The sequence below is a fragment of the Trifolium pratense genome, linkage group LG6 (assembly GCF_020283565.1).
Source record: "Trifolium pratense cultivar HEN17-A07 linkage group LG6, ARS_RC_1.1, whole genome shotgun sequence".
NCBI lineage: Eukaryota > Viridiplantae > Streptophyta > Magnoliopsida > Fabales > Fabaceae > Trifolium > Trifolium pratense.
In genome coordinates, this window is record NC_060064.1 from 28123329 (window position 1) to 28148845 (window position 25517).

At 32.1% G+C, this 25517-nt stretch overlaps 2 protein-coding genes across 2 annotated transcripts; one reads left to right on the forward strand and one right to left on the reverse strand.

The window, feature by feature from the left end:
* The first annotated feature begins 6036 nt into the window (after positions 1 to 6036).
* Positions 6037 to 7417, forward strand: LOC123889852. Its single transcript, XM_045939357.1, has 2 exons — positions 6037 to 6358; positions 6900 to 7417. Exons 1-2 carry the CDS (start codon positions 6261 to 6263, stop codon positions 7171 to 7173), a joined length of 372 nt encoding a protein of 123 aa, XP_045795313.1. The 5' UTR covers positions 6037 to 6260; the 3' UTR covers positions 7174 to 7417.
* A 6834-nt stretch (positions 7418 to 14251) lies between these two features.
* On the reverse strand, positions 14252 to 21715 carry LOC123889853 (RGS1-HXK1-interacting protein 1). The gene is made up of 9 exons (XM_045939358.1): positions 21390 to 21715; positions 21110 to 21176; positions 20949 to 21026; positions 20532 to 20584; positions 20041 to 20124; positions 15862 to 15914; positions 15708 to 15772; positions 15533 to 15591; positions 14252 to 14751 (listed from the first exon to the last, which is right to left on the reverse strand). The coding sequence occupies exons 1-9, from the start codon at positions 21639 to 21641 to the stop codon at positions 14662 to 14664; spliced, it is 801 nt and encodes a 266-aa protein (XP_045795314.1). The 5' UTR covers positions 21642 to 21715; the 3' UTR covers positions 14252 to 14661.
* Positions 21716 to 25517: the final 3802 nt, after the last annotated feature.

A 25517-nucleotide genomic window follows, 5' to 3' on the forward strand; every position in this document is an offset into this window, starting at 1 on the left:
TCTAAGCACATTTGTAGGAAACTGTTTTCATGCTCATAGGCTTGCCTTGAGCCTATGCAAATTATGCAGTGTGTGTGTGTTTGATGCTTCTTGTTATGCCAACAATTGGCATAAAGAGCCCGATTCAATCAATGGGAAACACGAGTGAATTAACACGAGTGAATTTTGAGGGGAAATCAATTGGGAAACACTGAGTGAGTTGTGTGCATTGATTTCTTGAAAAATCAAGATGAATACTCATGGTTTTGGAACTAATATTCTGGTTCTTGATGGAAAGAACTGGGATAGATGGAATGCATTGATGAAATAATTGTTTGGAGCTCAAGATTGTCTTGATGTGGTTCTGAATGGCTATGATGAGTTGGTAGAGAATCCAACTGAGGCACATAGAACTGCCTTCAAAGAGAATAAGAAGAAATATTGTAAAGCATTGTTCTACATTCAACAAAACTGTGATACTCAACATTTTGAGAAGATTGCAAAATCTACAAAGTCTAAAGAGGTCTGGGATATAGAAGACAGTATGAATCAATGGTGAAGGAGGAAGATAAAAAAGTAAGTGATTACTTCTCAAAACTTCTTGCACTTGTGAATCAAATGCAAAACTGTGGAGAGAACATCACTGATGAAATGGTAGTAGAGAAAGTGTTAAGGTCTTTAACTCCGAGCTTTGACTATGTAGTAGTGGCCATAGAGTATTCAAAAGATACAACCACTATGAAAATTGAGGAATTGCAAAGTGCTTTAGAAGCACATGAGAGATCAAAGTGCTTAGTATAGGTTCAGAAAGAATGAATCAACAAGCCCTGCAAGCTCAAATTATCAAGAAAGATGATAGTAACAAGAATTTCAAAAAGAAAGGAAAAGATAAAGCAAAGTGGTCCAAAGATCAAAATTCAAAGACTGATTACAAAACTGAGTCTTCTAAAGAGGAGGTTTTGTCAAAGGAAAAAACAAAAAGAAGAATTTTGATAAAAGCAAGGTGAAATGCTATAATTGTGAGAAACATGGGAACTTTGTTGATGAGTGTTGGTACAAGGACCAAAAAGAAGCCAATGTAGCAGAAGAAAGTGATGCTAAGGCAGTATTGATGATGACTACTATAGGAGATGAAAGTGAGAAAAGTGAAGAATGATTTCTTGACTTAGGGTGCTCAAATCATGTGACACCACACAGAGAATGGTTGACTAACTTTGATGCAAGCAGGAAGACTGGGTGACAGTAGAAAGCTTGCAGCAGAAGACACAGGCAACATAGTAATCAGAAGCAAAACTGGAAATAAAGTGATCATTGAAGATGTATTTTATGTTCCTAAGATGAATTGCAATCTTATGAGTATAGGTCAACTGGTGGAGAAGGGTTTCTCAGTGACTATTGAAGGCAATTCATTGAATTTGTTTGATGCAAAGAAGAATCTTGTGTTGAAGTCTACTTTGTCAAAGAACAGGACATATAAATGCAACATTTCTAGTGAGAAATTGATGTGTTTATCTGCAAATTGTGCAGTGTGTTTGATGCTTCTTGCTGCGCCAACAGACGCTGCCTTTGCTCTTTGATTCTCTGATGTTTTCTAGTTAGTTAAGGTCTACAGGTATCAAGGTTGAATGTTTTGCGTCGGTATCGTCTTATTATGCATCTCAGTACTTCTGATTGATTCAAATTAAGAAATATGTCCTTCACTATGTTTGTCTGTGGATTGTTTGGCTTGAAAGAGTCATTATTGCTTACTGACGTTCGTCACAGGGAGTTGATGGTACATGAACTTATTCCGTGTTGAAAATCAGTTAATTCGTCGGCTGATAAAACTCTAGTTAGTACTCGCAAACCCATTTTTTAGGATTGTCTAGGATTTACGGTTTCCACTAATTTTAGATTTTCTTTGTTTTCATTTTCTTTTGTTTTTTGTCTTTATTTTCCTTTCTTTTTATAGAGTATTTCCTTTTATAGAGTATGGTCTGACCCTCTCTATTGTATATAATTTTTCCTTATGTGTGTGTGAGAGAGATAAAGTAAAGAGACAAATGATTATCGCTACTAGAAAAAATATGGGTCATTTTAATTTTGGTCCTTCTAAAAAAACATTTTGATTTATACCCTGTAATTTTTAAAAAACTTCAAAAAAGTCCTTAATCAATAAAAATTTACCATATCAGCTAAAAAATCAGTGTAGGGACTTTTTTAAAGTTTTTTAAAAATCACTTTGCTAGCACCCATCAAGCAACTATAAACTATTCTCATGTTTCAAAGTACTTTTCAATTTTATGGTTCGGACATCGATCCTTCTGTTCATGTCTAGGATTTATGTATTATGACCTTATAGTTAACTTGTCTTAAATTGTCATTCAATCATCACCTTGAAGCTTAAAAGGTTTTAAAAAATCTCCATCTTTGAACAATCAAGTAGTGAACCACATCTAATCATGGAGATTTGTATACAAAAAATCTCCATCTTTGAACAATCGTGCATTATTTAATAGAATACAAATCCCTTTAATTAAAGAATGCACGATTGTAATTTTTTTCCATAAGTGAACCACAAAGAATCCATCAGCCATATCAACTATATGTTCATGGATCATTTCGCCTTTAAAAACTACTTTTAATGAATTTCACATCGATGTATTCCACATGTTGTTTTTGCTCCATCATCAACTTGTGTTTTGCAAAAATGCTTTTATTCAAATTCTCATGAATATCCTTTCAAAATAGATTGATAAATGTACAGGTATATGTCGATACATGAATTGTATGTCTTCTCTCTAGATGTTTTTTTATATTCAGAATAAATTGGTCTCTAGTTTGTTATAATAGAAAGACTAATTTGGAGTTTTTTACTTTTTACTAAGCTCCTCTTTCTACTATTTAGGTCATCAATCTATAAATAATGTACTCCCTTCATCTCAAAATGAGTGACATAGTTGATTGTTTCACGTATGCCGATGCATAATTTTGACGATTAAAATTTGTAATTGTATAATAGTAAAAATTATAAAAATTTGATATTTTGAAAATGCTTATCGGAACGATTCTAACATCTTATATTCTAATATTTATTTTTGTTTATTAGTAGAAAAATATAGTCAAAATAATATGTATGAATAGTGCACAACAATTAACTTTGTCACTTAGTACGGGACGGAGAGAGTATAAAACTAAAAGGTATATTTGAACATTATTTTAAGAATCAAGATAGAAATGAAATACTTGAGCATAAAGACAACCAAGCTTTATCAAAAAGAAATAAACCAAATTAAACTTTTGTTAACTCCTAGATTTTGTGATTATTATAATATAATGGAGTACTTGATTGGATTTGGCAGCGCAATATGAGTAATACGGTACAATTTGCGCGTCTAATAAAGCGTGTTAGTGAATTGAATGGGTCATAGCTACAACTACAAGTACTATCTTTGATGGCTAAGTTTGCCAATTTTATATTGCAATTCCAAAAAGGCACAAACATGACAAAAGGTGTTGAATAAGAAAATAGGTAAAAGATTACAATCAAACAACCTCAGCCATGGGTCTAACTGTTTTTTTCCCCCTCAATCTCTCTCCAAGGCTGCCTGCCTTCCCGAACTGAAAACGAGTGCAATTAACGTGTGGCCTACTTCTGTATGTATCTGATAATATATAATATATAATGTAATTAATTTACAAATGCAAAAATTGAATAGTAACTGATCGAACTCAAGTTTTATCGGTAGAGATAAAAAAAGAGAGGGTAGAGAACATACTTGATGGATCGATGGAAGAAATGCTCCGAACTAGAGGTCAGAATCCGAGGGTTGGAGATGACTGGCGACACAGAAGGGGGATATCTGCATAAAACGCTCTGACGCCAAAGTCAGTATAAGCTTGAGGTAGAGGTAGAAGTTATAATGCATACTTTGTGAGGTTTGTGAATGTTGTATATATAGGTCAATAGATGTGGCATTGAGCCGATGAATTTGACATTAGACTTGATATGCAAACACTAATTAATAAACTACATGTTACTAACCAAGGCCCACAATGCTGGCAACCCATTTACACCTTAGGTTCAAGATAGCTCGCCCTCGTCCCAAGCTAAAGCGCATTGTTCTCTTATGGTACACTATCCATAGTAGATAAATGACCCCTATCATGAGATATTAGCTATTCATTTCACTCACACTATGAGATCCTAAAGACGGTTATTCCCACTGTCTCTTATATATGCGCTACTGCACTCGTTCTCAAGGTGACTGACCCCTGACAAGTGCACTAGTTAATTGTCGAGTAATAAATTTATAAAAGATTCATCTATTCAGGGATTGTGCCAAAGTAACTAGTTTCGTTTAGGAATAATTAAACAGTAAAATAAAGTTGCATTTGCTTGGTAGTTGGATAAATGATAGATTGGATAGATTCATAAAGAATAAGATGAAAAAGATAGATTAAATGGTTTCGAATCCATCCTATATTTCTGCTTGGTAATTTGACGTTATATCTCTTGCAATTATTTCTATTATCTTGGCGGATTAACTCTTAAATAGTGAGATGTGCTTGAGTTACCCTTTCCAATGTCGGCCAAACTAAGTATTCCAGTTCCAGAATTAGGGCTCTGTTATGACGACACCTAATTCCTAAAATCAGTTCATAAATACGTCTACTTCCGAATATAAAAGCAAAGCATGATATAAAATTAGAAATAATAGAATTAATTGGAAGTACCATGATCATTTTCAAACCAAATTACATAAATCAAGCATTCATAGAAGAGTTCATATGCTCGACCTAACCTTAGAAATTTAGCTACTCATAGGCATAATTAACTCAACAAAAGAGTCAAAAAAATTACACATAAAAAGTAACCTCGATAAATCGCTGGAAAAGATATTCCTTATGGTGGGAAGTTGCATCCCCTTGAGTGCTGCTTGTTCTCCCTTTGGTGCTCCTTGAGAGATGCTTCATTCTCTGAATTTCTGAATGAATAATTGTGGTGCCGAAAAGCTCTATTTATAACAATTTCTTGGACTTGGGCCTTCACCATCGTGGCATGATGCATATGCATCGTGACACGATGTCTCCCAAACAAGCATCGTCTGAGGATAGCTTCCATCGTGGCACGATGAAAACATATTTTCTTCACAAATTTTGCAGATTTTCTTCAAAAATAAATAGTCTTTGATCGTGGCATGAAGGTCCTCATCGTGGAACGATATATTTGAGCTAATTTTCTTCAATCGTTGCTTCTTTTTGTCTAATTTCTTCTACTCTTGCTTTTTGGTCAACTAACTTAATTTCTAAGATATTTCACATGCTTTTCGTCTTGAAAACTACTAAAACTATTAAAAATTAACCTAAAAACTAACTAAAAACATCATATAAATTCCTGTGATCAACACATTTCACTCATTTCATACGTACTCATTTTGAGATGTCACTGACAATTGTACATCTAATGTAAATCAAAATTTATAAATAAAAAAATTCATAAATACAATTCAGTTAGTAACTGCAGAAATATTACATATATACAATTGTCAAAGTCATCTAACCACTAAAGAGCCGAGACACTGATAAAAACTAAAAGAAATAAGTAAGACATTCAGCTCAAATGGTTAACGAGTTTCCCCTAGGATGAATCGATTGTTCAGGAGAACTCAAGTTCAATTTCTGGTAGAAATAATTTTTGCTCAGACTCTCCTAACCTCACAGCTGAACTCTGAATTATCCAACCCTACGAACTAATCACTAAAGAGCAGAGATGTATTATGCAGGCTAACTAATAAAAACTAAAAGAAATAATCAAGACATTGAGTTCAGTGATTAATGAGTTTCTCTTATAAAACAAATTATTCGGAGAATTCGAGTTCGACTCTTAGTTGAAATAATTCTTGATCGGACTTTTCTAATCTTACAGCCGAATTCTGAATTATCAAACTTCATCCCTTAATAACTACGGGACTAATGAAAAAAAAAAAAAAACTAAAAGAAATTATAAATAAGAAATGAAAATTGACGCCGACTCAAATACCCCCATCTTTTTCTTTTTTCCTCTCTATATAAAGTATAAACCCTCTCTCTCTCTCTCTTTCCCTTTATGTTATTGGGTTAGTTCCTTCTCTCTTACCTCACTCATCACAATTTTTTCTTCTTTCTGATCCATATAGCTTTTGCCTTTCCACATCTCTCTCACTCTCGCCCCTTCCAAATTCTCCTTTTTTCTTTCTCTCTTCTATCATCACACATAAACAACTCTCTCTGATTCTCTATCTTTCCAGCACACCATAAAAATGGTTGATCATCAAACTGTTTGTTGCATGTGTGGTGACGTTGGTTTTCCCGACAAGCTTTTCCGTTGCAACAAATGCCGCCATCGCTTCCAACACTCGTATGTATTATAATTTTGTTCTTCATCTTCATCATCTTCTTTTATAGTTGTCTTTTATCATGATAATCTTTCATGATTTTTATTGGGAAAGAAAATTATTATTAATAATGATGATTTTTTTTGTCGAAAAGGTTAAGAGAAATTATATTAATAACGGTGATATTATTGATCATTTTAATTTATTTAATATAAGTTTTTTTTTTTTTTACGGTTACAAAATCAAACTCTTATCGGTAAGATGAAAAACTCAATTTTTCATTATCATATGTTGATAATATAGCCATCTTTAATTAATTTTAAAGGTATAAAGCCACTATACCATTAATATTTTTATATCAATACTATAAAACAATTTTTGTTGACTAATATATAATATAAAACATGTGGGTCTTTGTTCATGATCATGTGTAACTTAAATATTTATTTTAATTTTTTATATGTTTATAGCTTCATATAGTACATATATAATACTTTGGGTATTATTTTATTAGGTGTGATTTAATCTTAAAATTTTGATTTTATTGTTGTTTTAATTTTTAAGGTATTGTAGCAACTACTATGGAGAACTAGTGGAGATAGAACAGTGTGATTGGTGTCAAAGTGAACAGAAGAATAATTCAAGACATACTGGTTCCAATTCTAAGAAACCGGTAACTGAGATTGTCGCGACAACCAATCGTCAAGAATTTTCAGGTGAGAAAATCATGAAGCAACATGATCGTGACGAGAGTGGTTCCGAGAAAGGGAAGAGTCCTTCGCCATCACCACGAACGGCCACACGTAGGTACAAGCTTCTCAAGGACGTAATGTGTTAGATATCACCGAAATCGTGAACAAGAAGATGATGAAGACGACGATGAAAAATAATAGGTGACTTTTGTGTTAAGAAGAAGATGTGTTTTGTGTGTGTCTATAACGTGTAGTATGTTTGCAACAAATTAAAGAGTGTGTTTATTTTGAGTGTTCTTCTCAACTTCTCTTGTTATGAGTGGCTTTTCAGCAAGTTGTGAATAATAATAATAATAATAATAATAATAAAATTATGTAACTTTCAATCTATGTCATAAGTTTCAAGCTCTTATCTCCACTTTTTTTCTATATACCCAATTATAACTTTTCTTTCTTCAATCACATTTTTTATAGTTGCATATATTATCCACAAATAGGTTCCACAAAAAAAATCTAGCTATATGATATTTCATTTGTTTCATTTATATAAAATATTTTGATGGTAATGCATGATACACATGAATGACATGAAATAGGTTTCGTGCATGAGAAATAATGTAAAATTAATATTTTATTGAAATTGGAATTCAACTCTAAGAAGCAATGGTTATTAATTAAATTGAATTGACAAAAACAATAGTTTTTTTTAATGCATAAATAATATTTGATATGGTAAAAAAATGTAATACTAATTTGTTTTTTTTGTTGTCATAATTTTTTTCTTATAAAATAATAAAATAGCTTGAATCTCTTGGGTGAAGTGAATGCATGAGTTTTCTTTTGGGTGAAGATATCATAGTACCAGAATCCTGCCCCTTATAACACTTTACAGATTCATTGAAGGCCTTTAATTGCTAGGCCCTCTCTATTATTGTTCAATGTCAAAGAAATTGAAGTGCTTCTTTAATTAGAAGTGGAGGAATTTCACCACGTAAGTTATTATCCCTTCATTCTCTCTCACTCTCTCTCTCCCCTTAAACTTTTTTTCTTCATATTTTTTTTATAGGGTCATGCTAACCAGTGCCCCCGGAGCACTAGTTAAGGTTACTAAAAGAAGTAACTTTTGCATTGAAAAGAGCATTTTTTATACTTATAAAAAGTATATTACACAATTTCCAATACATTCATACCTTATTTAGTTCCTTAATCAGTGCCCCAAGGACACTAGTTAGCATTTTCCTTTTTTATATAAATAAAACATGACCTAGGTGCTCCGCAATCTCAAGAACCATATAATATGTTTATATTATAGGTCAAAGTCTACTCATAACTTTTTCTTACATGTCTTTTTCTTTTATTAATTTATTATATGAGTAGATGGAAACACAAAAGCCTACACAAAACGAACTAAAATTAATCTAGATACATTAATAAAAAGTTGATTCATATTCTGTAAATGTTTGTGTTTAATTGTCGAGATCGACTTCAATAAAATATTTGTAAATCACATTTAACAATGTTAGTGATCTTTGAAGTCTGCTTGATCTTAATGACATACCAAATTTTTTTCTCTTTTCTCTCATTCTCTCGACTCCTAACTCTGTATCTTTCTTTTAATCTCATTTTCTATATCTTGATTATGTTATTACTTTTTAATTGAGAAATAGTAAGATTATAGAGAGTTAAAAATTAGAAGAGAGAATAAGAAAAAAAGAAAAGAGAAAGAGATGATGTAATTTGTACTATCCGACCTAATTAATTTAACTCTTAATGAAAAGAAAAAAAAAATAGAAAGAAAAAGTGAGTGGGAAAGTTTTTACAAGACTTGATGAAGTACTTGAGTTTATAGTTGTGGTGGTTGTTTATAGACCATACATTTATGTCGTGTGTGATATTTTTATCACAATTGTTTGTACAGTGTTGACCCTTAGTTTGTGAATTATCTTCAAAGTACACTATTACAAGGCCTCTCTTTCACTGTGCCTGTTCTACCCATTTATTAGAAACCAACAAATACTTTCTCATTGGCCTTTTTAAAGTACTGTACAATTATTTTCACCTTTTGAAAATTTTCACTTAGATAAAATCTCTTTGAAGTTTCAACGAGATACGAATTCATTGATATCAAATAATGACACAGTAATTGATTACGGACGTTGATTTGAAATTAGATAGTCCAGGTTTAAAATACAATTTTATAAATTAAAATGATCTTAACCACCGATCAAAATCGAAGAGTCAGATCAGTTACAACACCTTACTATAACTGTGAAAATCCAATCCCTATCAACTATATGGTATATCTTTGTCTGACCTTCATGTATGCTTCCTTCCATGTTGGGGACCTTATGAAGTGACAACAAAGAAATGAAATCAATGTGGCAGTAAATATATACATATGTCAAATATTCTACAGTTCATAAGTGAATAAAAGGAAAAAAAAAGGAGAGATAGACAATTAGAAATCCCCCAAATGTGTCCTTACAATTTTAGATCGAGTCGTTTTCAGCTAACCACTCTATTTGCAATAATTATTTGTATTGGAAACTATCCCTCTCTCTTTTGGATATATATGTACCATGTGTCACGTGTTTCAGTATGAGATTGCTAGGTTTAAAAGTCATACATCGATTATGAATGACTTATATATTAGTAATATTGCATATATATAAGAGTGAATGATTTATATATTTAGAGTCTTAATGTTTTAAGTGAAGATATGATGTCTCACGATCTATTTTGATCCTAAATTATTGATATATTGTTGTTTCCGACAATCCTATGAACTTCCAAACAAGAATTATCCGAGTCCTATTTCGACTTGATGGTACTAATTTCTTAAGATATAATAGACTTCTATACCTATAAGTCGAATTTCCATCATCTTTCCTATTAATCAAGTCATTGAACATAAGTGGTTAATGAGCTTCCTCTAATCAAAACATTGAACTCAAGTAGTTAATAAGTTTTCCCTAGGATGAATCCTTCGTAAGAACCCGAGTTCAATTTATGTTAAAAATAATTCTTGACCAAACTTTACTTATACCTTGCAGTTGAACTCTAAATTATCGAGACGTCTTTCCTTAAAAAGTAGAGAGGTAATAAAAATAAAAATAAGTAAAATGTACTATTTTGTTGCAAAACTATGGGCTAGCTATAGCTAGGTAGGTATTTGCTCACAATATATTAAACCATGTTAGATATAACTCTCTATTAGTCTATTACATCATCAATTATTTCTATTCATGTACATGGTCTTGTCTTGTCTCTAATTCATGTGAACCTAATTTAGGGGTTAAGTTAACATGTTATAAAAAAACACATGATGACCCCAGTTGTGGTCTCCTTCGTGTGTATCCACACTTTCCTTTCTTTCTAATCCATCAACAATAGATGAGTCACATGCTTGCTTGGCTTCCCTTCATCCCCTCTACCTTTCCTTGTCTAACTTACAAGCTACTTTCCAAATGTAGGATCTAACACATATTAATGCATGCAATAATGCTTATTCCACATGCAAGTTCTCAGTATTTTTTTCATTCTTCAATGTCATCATTTAAATCAATACCAACCGCATGTTAACTATTTAAGGTAACTTTTCATTTATATAATTTTTTTAATTCCTCAAACTTTTTTTTGGTAAACACCAAAAAAGCTATTATAGTATTGTTCAATTAATAAAATACTTTTATTTTATCTTTTTAGACACATGATGCAACTACCTAGCTATATTTATATGAAGCATTCAGAACCTTTTGAATCTTTTTCTGTACAGATGTTTGTCTCAACTTTCTCATACCTTTATTTCTCTTTCTTTGTATGGGTGGCAGTTTTTTTATGGTTAGACTCGGATATTATGATGCCACATTGTTTAATTTTATAAGCAAATGTTAGCGGTTAATTTTTTTTTTTATCGCAATGTGGGTCAAGTTCTAAACCTTTATTTTAGCGTCTCAATTCATACCACTAAATAACACCTTTGAAAAAGATGTATGCCACATGGTTTTGTTCTATTAGTACGCAAGATTTGGTGATGTGAAGTGTTGTAAATACTTGAATAAAAAGATAATGAAGACGTCAATGATGATAATTGCACAAATAAAATCTAAATTATGTATGGACACACTAAGGTTTTGGTTCGTTACTAATTTTATTTTTTTCTAAATTGGATGTAATTAATAGAGATAGGTATTAACGTGAAAGCTTGTTTACAGTTGTTCAACCAAGGTAGATATTAAAGTGAGAGCTTGTCTAAGTGAAATACCGTAACTGTTAGATATGTTAGAATTGTAGTAGTGCTTGTGTGTAAGCCTAAGCAAAGTTGTGCCAAGCCAGGCAAGTGTTGGCCTGTCTGCCTAAGCCCTAGCGCGCGCGGCTCATGCCTAAACTTGTAAGCCCTGGTGCACGCGGCTCATGCCTAAACTTGTACCCTGCCTTGTATGTTGCCTATATATAAAGGCTTGCATAATGAGAATCTACTAAGGGATTGTGTTTTAATCCTAACAGTGACAACACGAGTTCTTCTATCTTGATTTAGTATCAGCATCTTCAATTGCAATAGGTGAGTTTAGTATGCGAAAGCACATCTCACTCTTTAGTGTTAATACGCCGGATATTAAAAGGAATAGTAAAAGATATAACGTCAAATTACTAAGTAGGAGTAAAGAAGGGATTCGAATGCACTTAACCTAGTTTCTCTTCTGATATTCTTTAATTTTTATTTCCTGTTTTTGAATCAAAAAACCCTTTTCAAAATTAAAACGAATGCTAAACTATCTAAATTCCTAAACATACTCGACGACATACTGATTCACTTGTCAGACTGCAATCAAGGGTTAAAATCCTAGACCCATGATTTTGTATCCCGTTGCTACAAACTCAAACCATTTGTAATGGGCTGCATAAGGTTAACTACAACTATTGATTTAGATTAATTAATGGGCTGCATATATAACTTATCAGTCATGTTGAGTGTCCTTCTAAGAATGTGATAAGAAGTGTATCTTTACTAGGTGGTGTCTGTTTTTAACTTTTCATTGGAATTTCACTTATATACGGCGCTTTTGTTTTGTAGATCCATTTTTCTCAGACTCTATTCGTCTTGTGCAGAGACGGGTTATAAATAATAATATATTTGCCGTTTAAAAAAAAAAAAAAAAAAACTTATCAGTCATTTTCTGTGATTGATTATGTTGGAAAGAAAATATATCTTGGTTTATGTTGTTGAGAATATATCGATAATCTTTTTTTTCAAGATATTTTAGTGATATTTTCTTATGATGCTTTTTTCAAGATTAGAAGATCCAACTATAGTGAATATTAGCCTCCAAGATTAGAAGGATCCAACTTCTCTATGAAAGGAAAACAAATGTGCATATAAAAACCAAGAGATGACAATACCATTCAGACATCTGATCATCAGTCATATTCATCTAAGAATCAGATATCTTCAAAAATTCCACAAGTTGTATACATACATAAACATAAACATGCATACATAAACATGCATCATATCTCAAGTATTGTATTAGAGAAAAATTTCATTTGAATATCATTCTCAATGAAACTAAAAATCTTATTATTAATATCTGCAGGTTAAAAGAAGGGGAAAAAAAGACAAATTTCATACCTTTGTTCGTTAATTCTTTTTTTTTCCCCTATAATTGTTCGTTATTTCAATCGTTTTAGTAGCGTAAAATAAAATTACATCTTACATTTTCTTATTTATTATATCGAAGATGATGAACTATTTTTTTATTTATTTACAATGGAACTGATGATCGAACTTAGGACTTCTAACATATTACTCAAACATTTTATCATTAGACCAAACCTAATAACTTAAGATTATGAACTATTTTAAATCTCAACTAACACGCCAAAGCCGGATTTTCTTCCCGATGCTATTATGTTTCTTGAGAATATTCAATACTATCAAGCTACAAAAGAAAAAACAAAAGAAGAAAAATATTCAATATCAAGCGTCAATGACAATTGACAAACATAAAATTTGTGGGCAGAAAAAAAATAGTCTCGAATATATATAATTAACACGTGGATGGCATATAATCATGATAAATGGGTAGCATTATTATAGAAAAAAATTGTCAACTCTTGGCACTTAAAACCTTTGGTGTTAATTTGTTTAATATGGGAAGAAACTACCACCACGAATATATTTTATTATACAAATACCTGTTCGATCCTCGAGTTTCTAAAAAATTACCACTAAATATTCTTATTATTATAGAAATGGAGAGGTTCATTACTCATTATATATTTGTAATAATTGACTCATTTTGTTTTCGTGAGTTTAAGTCAGTTGGCAGAGACATTGTATTATATGTGCAGAGTCAGTGTTCGAATCCTAGACACTCAATTTATTCACTATTAAGGTAGATTTTCTAACCATTAAACTACTTGACAATAAAAATAAATAATTGACTCGTTTTTCATATTTTAAAAATTTAAGTATGCATTTGATGGCGCATAAATAATAGTGTCGTGGGTAGAGACATTGATGTTTATATAGAAGTGGCATTAAATTTACTACACAAGGTGGTCAATGTCTTGATTTTATCATTTGCATGTTCCTATGTGTACTCTGCTCGTACCTTTGTAGGGATAGTATATGAAGAAAAAGATACGAGATAGTGATCTAGAACTAGAATGGGGTCATCTATGTTATATAGCCCGACGAAGTTTGTACCACATATTGTCATTAATTGTGTTTTCTTTATTTGTAGGGTGAGTACAAGTTTACAACCAACAATTTGTGAAAACTAATCTATGATTGTGCTTATCAGAGAATTCCAATGTTTAAAGATCATGTTAAGAAAATTCACTTTAAAGGTGAAAAAAAAAAAAAAAATCATCTTAACAATATGTGACTTGAAAAGTGAATGGCAACATTCGAATATCAAGGTTAATGATGGATTATCCCCACTAATCGATTTTTCGTTATCCGCTTTCTCTTTCTCATTTTCAACTATCTCACTTCTCTTCTGTTTCTCCTAAGCTTGCAGTAAATCAGAGAACCAAAGATGATGTTCCATATATTAGAACAAAAAAGGAAGCAAATGTGCAAGCATGTGGTGGTGTGGTGCATCTAAAACTAAATAAAATGGGATCTAATAGAACGTAGTAATTTTCTTAGAGACTAAATTTGAAATGCATAATTAGCCATTGAAGATGGACAAAAAAATGAAAAGGCAAAGTTCTTAATTAGGCAAAGTTTCACGGACTTTATTCTCAGTTCATGTGAGTCTACTGCTTGATCTCGTTGAACTGAGCAACGTGATCACAGATTTGATACAACTGCAAAATAATTCCAACCCTAAAAGTTTCATTCAACTAAGTTATACAGGTGTTTATAAGTGAAATTTCATTCACTGTTGGGCTTTGTATATTGGAAAGGAAAAAATCAATTGAGTTATAAGGTATACAGCATCAATGCATTTTTCTTGTTTCAAATTTTTCCTATAATAATCCCTTTCTACTCTGTGTACGATGCATCCCCTCTTGCAAACATAAATCAAAGGATGCATCTAGAAAAAAAGGAGGGTATGATGATAGGATATGATGATCATCAGAAAACTTGTACATTCAATTAGAGCATGCCGAAGCAAAGGTTTTCAAATGGAGATGCCATAGTTGCTAATTTTAGAGACCTCCTTGGCCAAGGAATTCTTTTCTCGCTTTGCCTCAGAAGCAAGTTTGGAAACCTGTAACCCACAGAATGCATGATCAGATAAATAGCATTAGCTAAAAAGCTTTTAAATCAGTACAAGGCCAATTTGGGATAAATAGCATAATTAAGCGCTTATCATAAAAGTTCTTATTTATGAGTCTTTTCTATAAAAAAGAATTAAGTTAATAGTTTCGTTGCAGAATAGTAAAAGGAGATAGATCATGAAGAATCAAAACAGGATCTAGATACCATGTTGAAATTATGGAATTTAGATAAAAGGAGAAAAATAATATGAACTTTGAATATTATTGATAATAACTTGATACTAGTTTAATACGATTGACGAAGCACAGCCCCTATTTATAGAGAAACAAGACTTCTAATCTTCTATTAATAGAAATCTTAACTAAATAGGAAACAAACCATGGTGATAACTAAGAAATGTGGAAAGTAATCTTAAGGGATAATCTACGATACTCTAAGATTATAAAATGATCCTACAAGATAAACTAAGATACTTTAATATGAAATCAAGATATTATAAGATATTTTCTAAAGACCATAGATACTTATTGGTCGATACTATGGCCATTTAGAAAAATAGAAACTACATCTTTCATGATGGCATTTAATGGGTTAACACTTTAAAATTTTCATCTCATTCTATCACATCAAGTGTCTGATTTCATGTTATGGGTGTTAAGAAAAATAGAAATTGTATCTTTTATGATGTCATTTAATGGGTTAACCCTTGAAAATCTTAATCTCATTATATGCAATGAGAGATGGGATTTGAAATTACGCCAACAAATTACCTGTGACCGAAAGTGAGATGCTTCTCTTTTAGGGAGTTCTCCAAGGATATCTTTTAAACCTAATTGTACCAAACCAAAAATAAGCCAACTTATCAAAAGCACAAGGTCCGATTGCCAACTTATTTCATTGGAAGGCACTAGCTTTTCGTAATTATAAAAAAAATATTTTGCATACCTCCTGCCCGTCTTTCAATTTTATATGCAGACTGAATCACATTTCGGATTTGCTTTCCTGCGTCTCTGTCATGAATATAAACATATATAAATCACAATTATCAACGCATGAATACAAAACTAATGTTATAGCTTAACATTTGTAAGTTGCAAACCTTAGTTTTGTCCTTCCATGTAAGAATTGTTCTTCTGCATGTAATGCATTCTTCTGAAAACATTAAATAAATAAAAATATAGTTAGATAGCAATCGTAGTTCCGGGGTTACTCAAGTTTATAAAATAAGTCAATCCCACCCAACGGTATCAAAAGGAAATAGCAAACCTACATCCCGACAAGGCAACAACAATCCTTAAATGTATCAATGTTTTCTTTAAAGCAACGTGGATTGGCCATTGACTCCATAGAGATAGAAGATCAATGGATAACCAGTGGATGTAAACATACCAATTGAACTTATAAAAGGAACAAGAATTAAAAAAAAAAATCAACATGTTTCTTTAAAGCAACATGGATTGGGTACCAATCCTTAAATGTATCAATGTTTTCGTTAAAGCAACATGAATTGGTCATTGACTCCATAGAGATAGAAGATCAATGGATAACTAGTGGATGTAAACCTCCCAATTGAACTTAAAAAAGGAACAAGAATTAAAAAAAATCCCACCAACTCACTAAACATTCTTGTAAACCTATATACTACCTTCATTCCCAAAAAAATGTGGCATTGTCTTATAAAAGATGGTAATCTAAAAATGTAATCTATAAGACATATAGCTCCCCTTAAATATGTATTCAGGTTGTCAAATAGACACACACACACAAATTGGATAAAAAAACTCTTGTGTTAAAAAATATATGAAATCATTAACCACTACTGGGTTAAAACAATCACCCTAAGCATGGTTTCGAAGGTTCACAAATTGTTCATTGGACACTCAACTTCAAGGGGAGAGACAAGTAACAACAACGTTGGAATATGAGAATGATAATATTTGGACCGGAAATGATTGGAGGAGGAACAAATCTTGAGTCAATGTTTAGCAAAGAAGTTTGAGATTAAAACTCTTGGGAGGTTTAAAGTATTTTCTAAGCATTGAAGTGACGTTCAAAGAAAGGTATTTTCGTGTCTAAACAAAAATATATCACAAATTTACTCAAGGAAACAGGTAAAGACGACTTTTAAAACAGCAAATATATTATATACCTATAGATTCCAGGCTGAAAATGAGTGATGCAGATAAAATTACAGTTGTGAATAAGATGTATTAAATGATTGGTTGGGAAATTAATCTATTTGTCTCAAACACAAACCACATTCTATAAGTCCCAAGATCTCTCTAATTAGAATAAATCCCTCCACCTATTGATACTAATAAGGGCTTTTTGAACTCCATTTTAATATTCCTCCCTAAAATGCAAGAATATCATCTGGTTGTATTCCCAATTCCAAATCCTCTCCCGAAAATGGCAGTAGTGGTTGGCCAATTGCTTCTACAGCCTTGGATTTGTTTGACCAGAGAAACATGGAAAACTGGGTGCTCATGGCCACTCTCGAGAAGCTTGAGCATGTAAACAGTTGGACTTTAGGACTCAATTTCTAATTTATCCTCTAGGCTAAATTCCTAGATGTGTCTTTAACATATCTAACATGAATTGCATTTAGGTGTCAAACGTTAAACAGATTGGTTTACATCTCCCCTTATCAAAGTTGGGAGAGCCTCCCATAAAGAGTGAATGGGCTGTCTTAGTAGTGGAACGGTAATCTGTGATATGCCAGAATACTGCCTAACTAGGACACTTTGATCCTTGTTGCGGTCTAGCTTCCCTAACATATCTCAAACAAGAATGTGTTTGCCTAGCATCTTTTGGGCTTGAAAGTCACAACTCGCAGCTAAAAGAGGATCTTTAAGAGCTACTTATAAGTTACTAATATTTGGTACTTACAAATTTTTTTAATTTAAAAACTTTTATGGAAAAAAACTCTAATATTATTAAATGATAGAATTAATTGCAATTTGGTCCCTCTATTTTTTACTAAATTTGGGATTTTGGTCTTCCTTCTAAATTAAAATTTGACAAAAGTTACATATATGAATGGCATATATGTCTCTGCATTATTATATAGTGCCAAAATAGTTGAGATTCTTTGTCCTACGGTGATGCTTTTACATACCAAATTTTATCAAAAAAATAACCATCTATATATTTTAAGAACTTTTATATAAATATGATTGGTTGGTTCTGTTTTTCCTTTTAAGGAGAAGAAAAGCCAAAAATTTGGACCAAAGCACACTTAGGTACCGTTTGGCCTGACTTATTTCTGACTTTTTATTTTATATAAGGAGAAGTCGGGCCAAACAAGGTTTTTTAAAAGTACTTCGTAAAAAAAGTTACTTAATTTTCACATGTAAAATATATTAATAATGAGCTTTTGAAAAAGTTAATATATGAAACTTTTTTTAATTGAAAACAGCTTTTCGCTCAATACGTGCTTCGAATCCTGGTTAGCATAAATCATATATATATTTAATTGATATTCATATGTATCCATCGCCCCTCATATGTGCACTATTATTATTATTATTATTTTTTTTCGGAGAACTACTACTATTATTATTTTAATTTTTTGAAAATGCACTATTATTGATTTTCACTTTAAAATAAAGGTGCATACTACTATTATTTAAAAAATTAAATAAAATGTAGTACCTAGCTTGTAGTGTTTTTCTTCTTCAAAATATAAAATTATTCATTTCAATAACCATATATATGGATGGATAAAATGTTAAATCGTATAATAGCATTTGAACAAATATAAATTTTATATCCATAAAAAAATATAAAATTTACAATAGATTTAAAGATATATCATTTATAGATTATTTACATAAAATTATTTTATATGTTATTGAGACATACTCAATTAAAAATTTATGCATTTTTATTGAACATTTTATATTTTTATGAATATCAATAACGCATAAGATTGTTTTAGATTTCTGTAAATTTTACATAGATGATCCAAATAATATATAATTTTAATCAAATGCTATATTTTATAAAATACTATTAGTTAAAATGTTCTAAGTAGACACACAAAATTAAGATAAAATATTGCACACAAAATATTACTAATTTTTTTATTATATGTTTAAATTATTTTATTTATTTATTTATAATGATTTTAAATATTATTTTTTATAAGATATTTTATCAAACAAATTTTAAATTAGAGTTTATTTTAAGTTTTTTAAAAATGAAATCACCAAACAACTTTAACTTTATTTTTAAAGCACTTATTTTAAACTTTGTTTTAAAGTAGCTTTTAGACCGTAAAAAAGTAGCTTTTAGTCTCCACACCAAATCTAAAAGGAGCTAAGGAATACACTATTCCTGTTTGATACTGTGGAAGTCGGGAATCCAAGCATCCTTACTATTTCCCTAATAATTATCTTAACCATGTCTTTTCTTGTGAAAGGGTGAGCCACAACTATAAACTGGGCATATGTTGTCAGCCTATCCACCACCATTACAATATTATCAAACCTCAAGCCTTTGGCAGCCCTGCTATAACATCAATATCTACATCAAATCAAATCAAACCTGAGTAGGTACCAAGCTCTCACCCTCCAACTACTCACACTTTCCGATAAAAGAGTTGCTACCCAGCTCTTCATTCAGTAACTCTTAAATGGAGGTCCTGCCTGGTAGTTGAGTAGGGTACTGAGCTCTCACCTTTCACCACTCACCTACTGATCAGCAGCTAGTTATTTTCCCTCCAAAGACTCCCAGTTTTTGACTATTTTCCTCTCTATGTTTTGATCTTGGCATCACCACTCTTTTCCTTCCTTTCACAGACTTTGGTTTTTTGAGGGGTTCTGAGAAAATGTAACTCGCAGAGGAGGTGTGAAGTTTATAGATTTATGAATGGACTGGAAGAGGAGATCATTGATTAGGATGACAGATATTTCTGAATTTTCATTCACCATTTATATCAATACATGATAAGAACTTATATAGGTGTTTTTATTCAACTAATTCTGATAGTTACTAGCAGTTATTAGTAGATTATGTTGGTTATTTGAGTATTTGACAAAAGAGCTTAACGTCGCCTAGCTGAGCTTCTCGAATGTGTGTTTTAGCACTGGTCATTTAACCAGATGTGTTTAATCTATCAGAAACAATTTGACCATTATTTCTTATCTAAACATCATTGTTACTCATTTTACTGTTAGTATTTTTTTACAGATATCAGAAATTCTCAATGCGTGAAATAACAAAAGCATGATAAAATATATAAAATGACTTGAATAAAACATGATATTTATGTTACCTCCATCTTTTCAACTTCAGATTTCAGAATATCAATTGACTTCCGCAACTCAATAACTTCAGCACTGGCTTTAGAAATCAAAGACTGCATCAAAATACAATGTCAAAGCCATAATACAGGTAGTTATGCACCTCCACATGTGCTTCTAATATAATCTAATATTCAAAGAATAAATCAAAGCAAAGCAGGTAAAGCTAGATGTAGTTATTTCCTAATAATGTTAAGGGTTTGAGTGGTTTGCATAGGGTTAAAAGGTACTGTTGTACTGCATTGCTCTATCCAGGATTATGGCAAGCTGCCCAAGCCACAACATAGTAACAAACCACATACCACTGTATTAATGATGAGTAACCTATATATATTTAACACTTCTAGTCCCCAGTATTTATGCAGATTTGGATACACATATAGTTCATATTTCATAATTAAGCTAACTAAAAATATTGCATCTTTGTCCCAGTTAAAAAGATAGGTAAATTAAATCACCCCACCTCTTCACTGAAAAAAAGTCGCTTAGCATTGTAGTACATGATCCGACGAGGCCCTGCAGCATAAGCAAAATTTTTAAAAAATAATAAGCAGTTATTGAACACGTAGAACGAGGTCAAAGCACTGTGCCGATGACAAAAGTTGCAGTATAATATGACATTCTGTATGGACTGGCTCAACACAAGTAGTGGCACCAATCCCACCGTCCACTTGCAGGGTGAGGGCCATTTGAAGCCAAAGTTTTGCTCAGTATGGACTAACCCAACACAGGAAGTGACCTTGGGAGGATTCAAACCTGAGACCTTGACGGAGCACACTCCAAGGTCCCAAGCCTTCACCACCAGGCCAACCCATGTGGGTTACCGGTTATGCAATCAGCAATTTATTGCATTAAGTATTAAGCATAAAACAAATCTTACTTTTGAGGACCAGAAACCCCAAGGAAGCAGTGGCTCCACAAGTAATTACTGGATGTGAAGCTGCAACCACTACACCCTCTGCAATAAAATATTAAACAATATTGATAAACATTATGAACTTGATAAATTAAAAACAAAAGAACCAATCACAAAATGCAAACCTTTGATCTTTCCAAACAAAAGATCCTCATAAGTATTATACTGAGACTTGAAATCATCCAAATAATGCTGCATGCATTAACAAACAAACAAAAAAAATTAACAATTTTTCAACGAAATTCTAAACATTTTCTAAGCAAATAACACAAAAACCGAACAGAGATCAATGTAAATCAAATTCACAAACAGTTGATAGGCACTGATTTTCAATTTTGCTAAAACTAAAAAAAAAAAAAAAAAAAAAAAAGCAAAAAGAAAAATCGAAAAGGAGAATGAATTTACCAATGTTTGTTGAAAATGAGCGGAAGAAGTTGAACGGATTTGAGAAAAACGAGATGTTGAAACGTCGATTGCAGAATCGACTGCGTCGTAGATGGTCTTTTGGTAGAAAAGGGCTTGGCCAACAGCGTAGTCGATGAACGGTTGTACGTCTAGGGTTTGAGGTTGGGCTTGGGCGGTTGTGGTTGTGGTTGTGGGGAGATTAACAGCGGGAGGAGGTGTTTCAGGTTCCGACGATTCCGCCACCGTTGCCATTTTTCTGATACAATTTCTTTCTTGCCGATGTTAGCTTCTACTTGTTTTTGTTCTCTTTTATTTTTTATTTTTATAATTTGTTCTCTTTTATTTTTTATTTACATTTACACAATTTTTCATAATAAACTAAAATTGTTGTTGTAAATATTTGTGTTATTTTTTATTGATTAAATAAATTTTATGTCACTATGCATATTGCCAACCAATAGTGAATTGAACATATACTTGAATCTTAGGGTACATGATTCGATTTTCACGAAAAGTAAAAAAGTTCTACCAAAAAGAGGAGTTGAGATAATCGTGAGGTGTCACTGTCGGGATCGCTAGATAAGGGGCTCGAGCTGTTACAAAATTAACACATAAATAAATAATGTAAATATGAGTTTTTTTCAATCAAGATGCTAGAACAAACCCATCAACACATTGAAAGATCTGTCACTGGAAAGCACATAAACAACCACTACAAAAAGCGAAACCGCCAAAAAACTAGGGTGACACCCACATATCTGATAAATCCAAAACAACATAAACCCGTAAGGTTAGAGAAGAAAATGCAACCCCTCGAGAGATTACATTCATAACAAGGTTTGAGGATGGTGTTGGGCTGAGATTACTGCGCAAGGCGGTTAGAGGATGCTAGACACGGTGGTTCCACCAAACACTGCGAGGCAGAAGGAGGAGGAAGTACGACCAAGGATGTCTTCTCACAAAACAATTTGGTTCAGTTGAAACATCTTGTCCAAATGAATTGAAAAATTGTGTTCTTTCTTCTGATCTGATGACTGGAGTCCGGAGGGACGTCAAATTTGAAGATGATGGAAATAGTGAAAAATTGTGAATCTTATAAATATATGACTTATTAAAAAACAGGCACCAAAACTAATAATTTACACGGAACACCTAAAATCTCTTGAACGACCCTGATACATTCACATTTGACGACATTACAATGATATTATATATTAACAAAATTACACTAGAGGTTATTTATCTTATTTATTGGTAATATTTCAGTCATTTATCTTTTTTCTTTGTTTAGTCTTTTATCTTTTATAATGCGCATATATACATTATTTTTCTCTTTTTTTATTAAAAAAATGATGAAATGACAATCCACATATGATCATATTATCATCTTATTTTTTATATAAAAAAAATTCAGAAAATATAGGAAGATATATCTTCATCACCATCTTCGTATCTTCATCTTCTTCCTTAAACTAAAATCAATTTTTACTCAAAATACATCTTCAAGTACTAGCAGTCCCGTTCCTGACATTTTATGAGCCTTAGGCCAAATATAAGAAGGAAAAAAGACTTTCATTTAATATAATTTTTTATGATCCAAATTGAATTATCATTAACTTCATCATTTTCATGATCCAAATTTTTGTTTGACTGATTCAAATTTTCATTGCTACTATTGGCCAAATTTCCTCGGGTATTTAGCTTTGTGAAAAGAAAATTATCAAGAGCTCCTGTTGTGATTTTATTAGCTCTTCATTTTTAATTTTTTTTTTCATTATCAGATAAATGTTTTTTAGGCAACATCTTATAAGCTTCAAATAGAAAGAAAAAAAAAACAAAACTCAAGTAAGGAACAGTAGCACCTTCGAAGTAGAATGCTGACTTCGAAGAAGAATTGAAAAACAGTAAGATCCAAATGGTTGAAATTGGATGTAAAAAATAATATGTCAAGTATTAACAATTTGTAGAAAATAAGTAGGGACATCGATCGCACTATATGTGCAAGAGCCTGGGTTCGAACCAGAGACACTCCACTTATTCACCTTTAAGTGGATTTTATAGCCACTAGGCTACTTGACAAAAAAAAAGTTAAATAACTTGTTAATAAAATTAGGAACACAAAAAACAAAACACCAAAACCTAAGAAAAAGCTATAGCATGCATACATACTTTACAAAAACGCAAGAATTAGAAAACCACATGAACAAATTCAACGGAACAAAAGCAAAAGTGGTGTCGTCATTTTGTTTTTGTTCTGCGGAACTCTATTTTGGTAATCCTACCAATTATGCCTAACCACGTTTTCTACCAATTGGACCTCCCTCACTTATTTAGTAGGTATAAAAAAAGTGGACCTCAGTCACGTTTTACATATTTCTTTAAGCATAATTTACATATATAATAGTAGGTAGACATAATAAAAAAAAATTGGGCCCCTTAAAATAATGGACCTTACGCCATGGCACTCATTGCCTTAGCTCAGAGCCGGACCTATCAAGGCAAACAAAATTCGGAAAACGCATTATGAAGTTTTTTTTAAGGGCAAAAAAGAAAATGCAAGAGGGAAAAAGAAACATGAAGGACCGAAAGAGAAGCTTTCTATTTATTTTATGTTCTTTTCAATCTCTTTCTAAACTCAAAAATCAAAATCACCAAACTCAAAAATACAAATAACATATTTGATGAACCCTCTTCTCCTTCACCAACATTGCATGAAAAAAGTCCAATACAAATTCATACTCTACAAGCCTCTCCGAGCAAACCAGGAAGATGTTTTCTCTCCCGACCCCCTCATTTCTTTTATATCCCCCAAAAATCCAATTTTGCCCCTTACGGTTTGAAACGTTTTTGCCAAAAAACTTCGGTTTATATTCACCGAAGCCAAATATTAGACCATTTCGGTAACTGCGAACCGAACATTAGCGTTTTCGGTACACAGAAAACGAACGTCAGCTTGTTCGGTACCTGCGAACCGAAATGTGATAGATTTCGGTACGTTGGTCGCCGGAATTAGGCCATTTTCGGTAGCAGTTTACCGAAATAATTGTTTCGGTACCTGCGAACCGAAATGTCCCAGATTTCGGTAAGTGGTTACCGAAATTTATCAGCATGTCATATTATTTCGGTTCATATAAACCGCAGTGTCCCCAAGGACAAAAACGGAAATTCAGGGGGTAGAAAAGAATTGAGGGGGGTTGGGAGAGAAAACATCAACCAGGAATGATCCAAGGCTCAATCGGGCCCATGATATTGAAGAACTTTTCTCTCTTCCCATGGCTATTTTCTCCTCTCGAATTTTTATTTTTGCCCTCGAATAAAAATTTCGGAACGTATTTTTCAAATTTGAACTAGAAAAACTTCAAAAAAAAATGTGTTTAGAAATTTTATTCTAGGACGAAAACATAAATTTGGGGAAGAAAAGAGTCATGGGGGAGAGAAAAATTCAAAAAAAAAGCTACCAGATGGGATGAGCAGTGATAGAGTTGGTGCCTAAACTTCATGCTTGGGAATACAATTAATGTCATTTGGAAGGAACTTTCAACTTGTAGCTGCTGTTGATCCCTCACATGGATTGCCATCTTAACATTTTATTAATAAAAAATGAGGAAAAAGATATATATATATATATATATATATATATATATATATATATATATATATATATATATATATATATATGTGTGTGTGTAATATATATTTGTTAAATAAATCATTGAAGTGTAACAAATAAATATGATAAATGAATTTAGTGTATTTTGCTTATATATTTGTTAAATATTGTTAAGAAGTCCTATATCGATTGTGAGTTGGACTGAACATAGGTTTAGAAGTAAGATGTAATCCTTACCATACAACTCGGTTTTATAGGGTTGAGTTATGTGCAAATGTTAGCTCTAAAATAATATCAAAGGCTCAAAGCTTCTTCAAGATTCGTTGGACCACTTGTTATCGGGTCATCCACCATTTATGTTAGGAAGCTCTTTTGGGCCTAGATTGATTGGGCTTGGCCCAACTTTGTAAGCCTATATAAGGCAAGCTTTACTATTGAATACAACATGGATCATTGATTACCCAACAAGTGGTATCAGCTAAGCCTTGATCCAAGACCTCATTTTTTTCGCGCGCGCT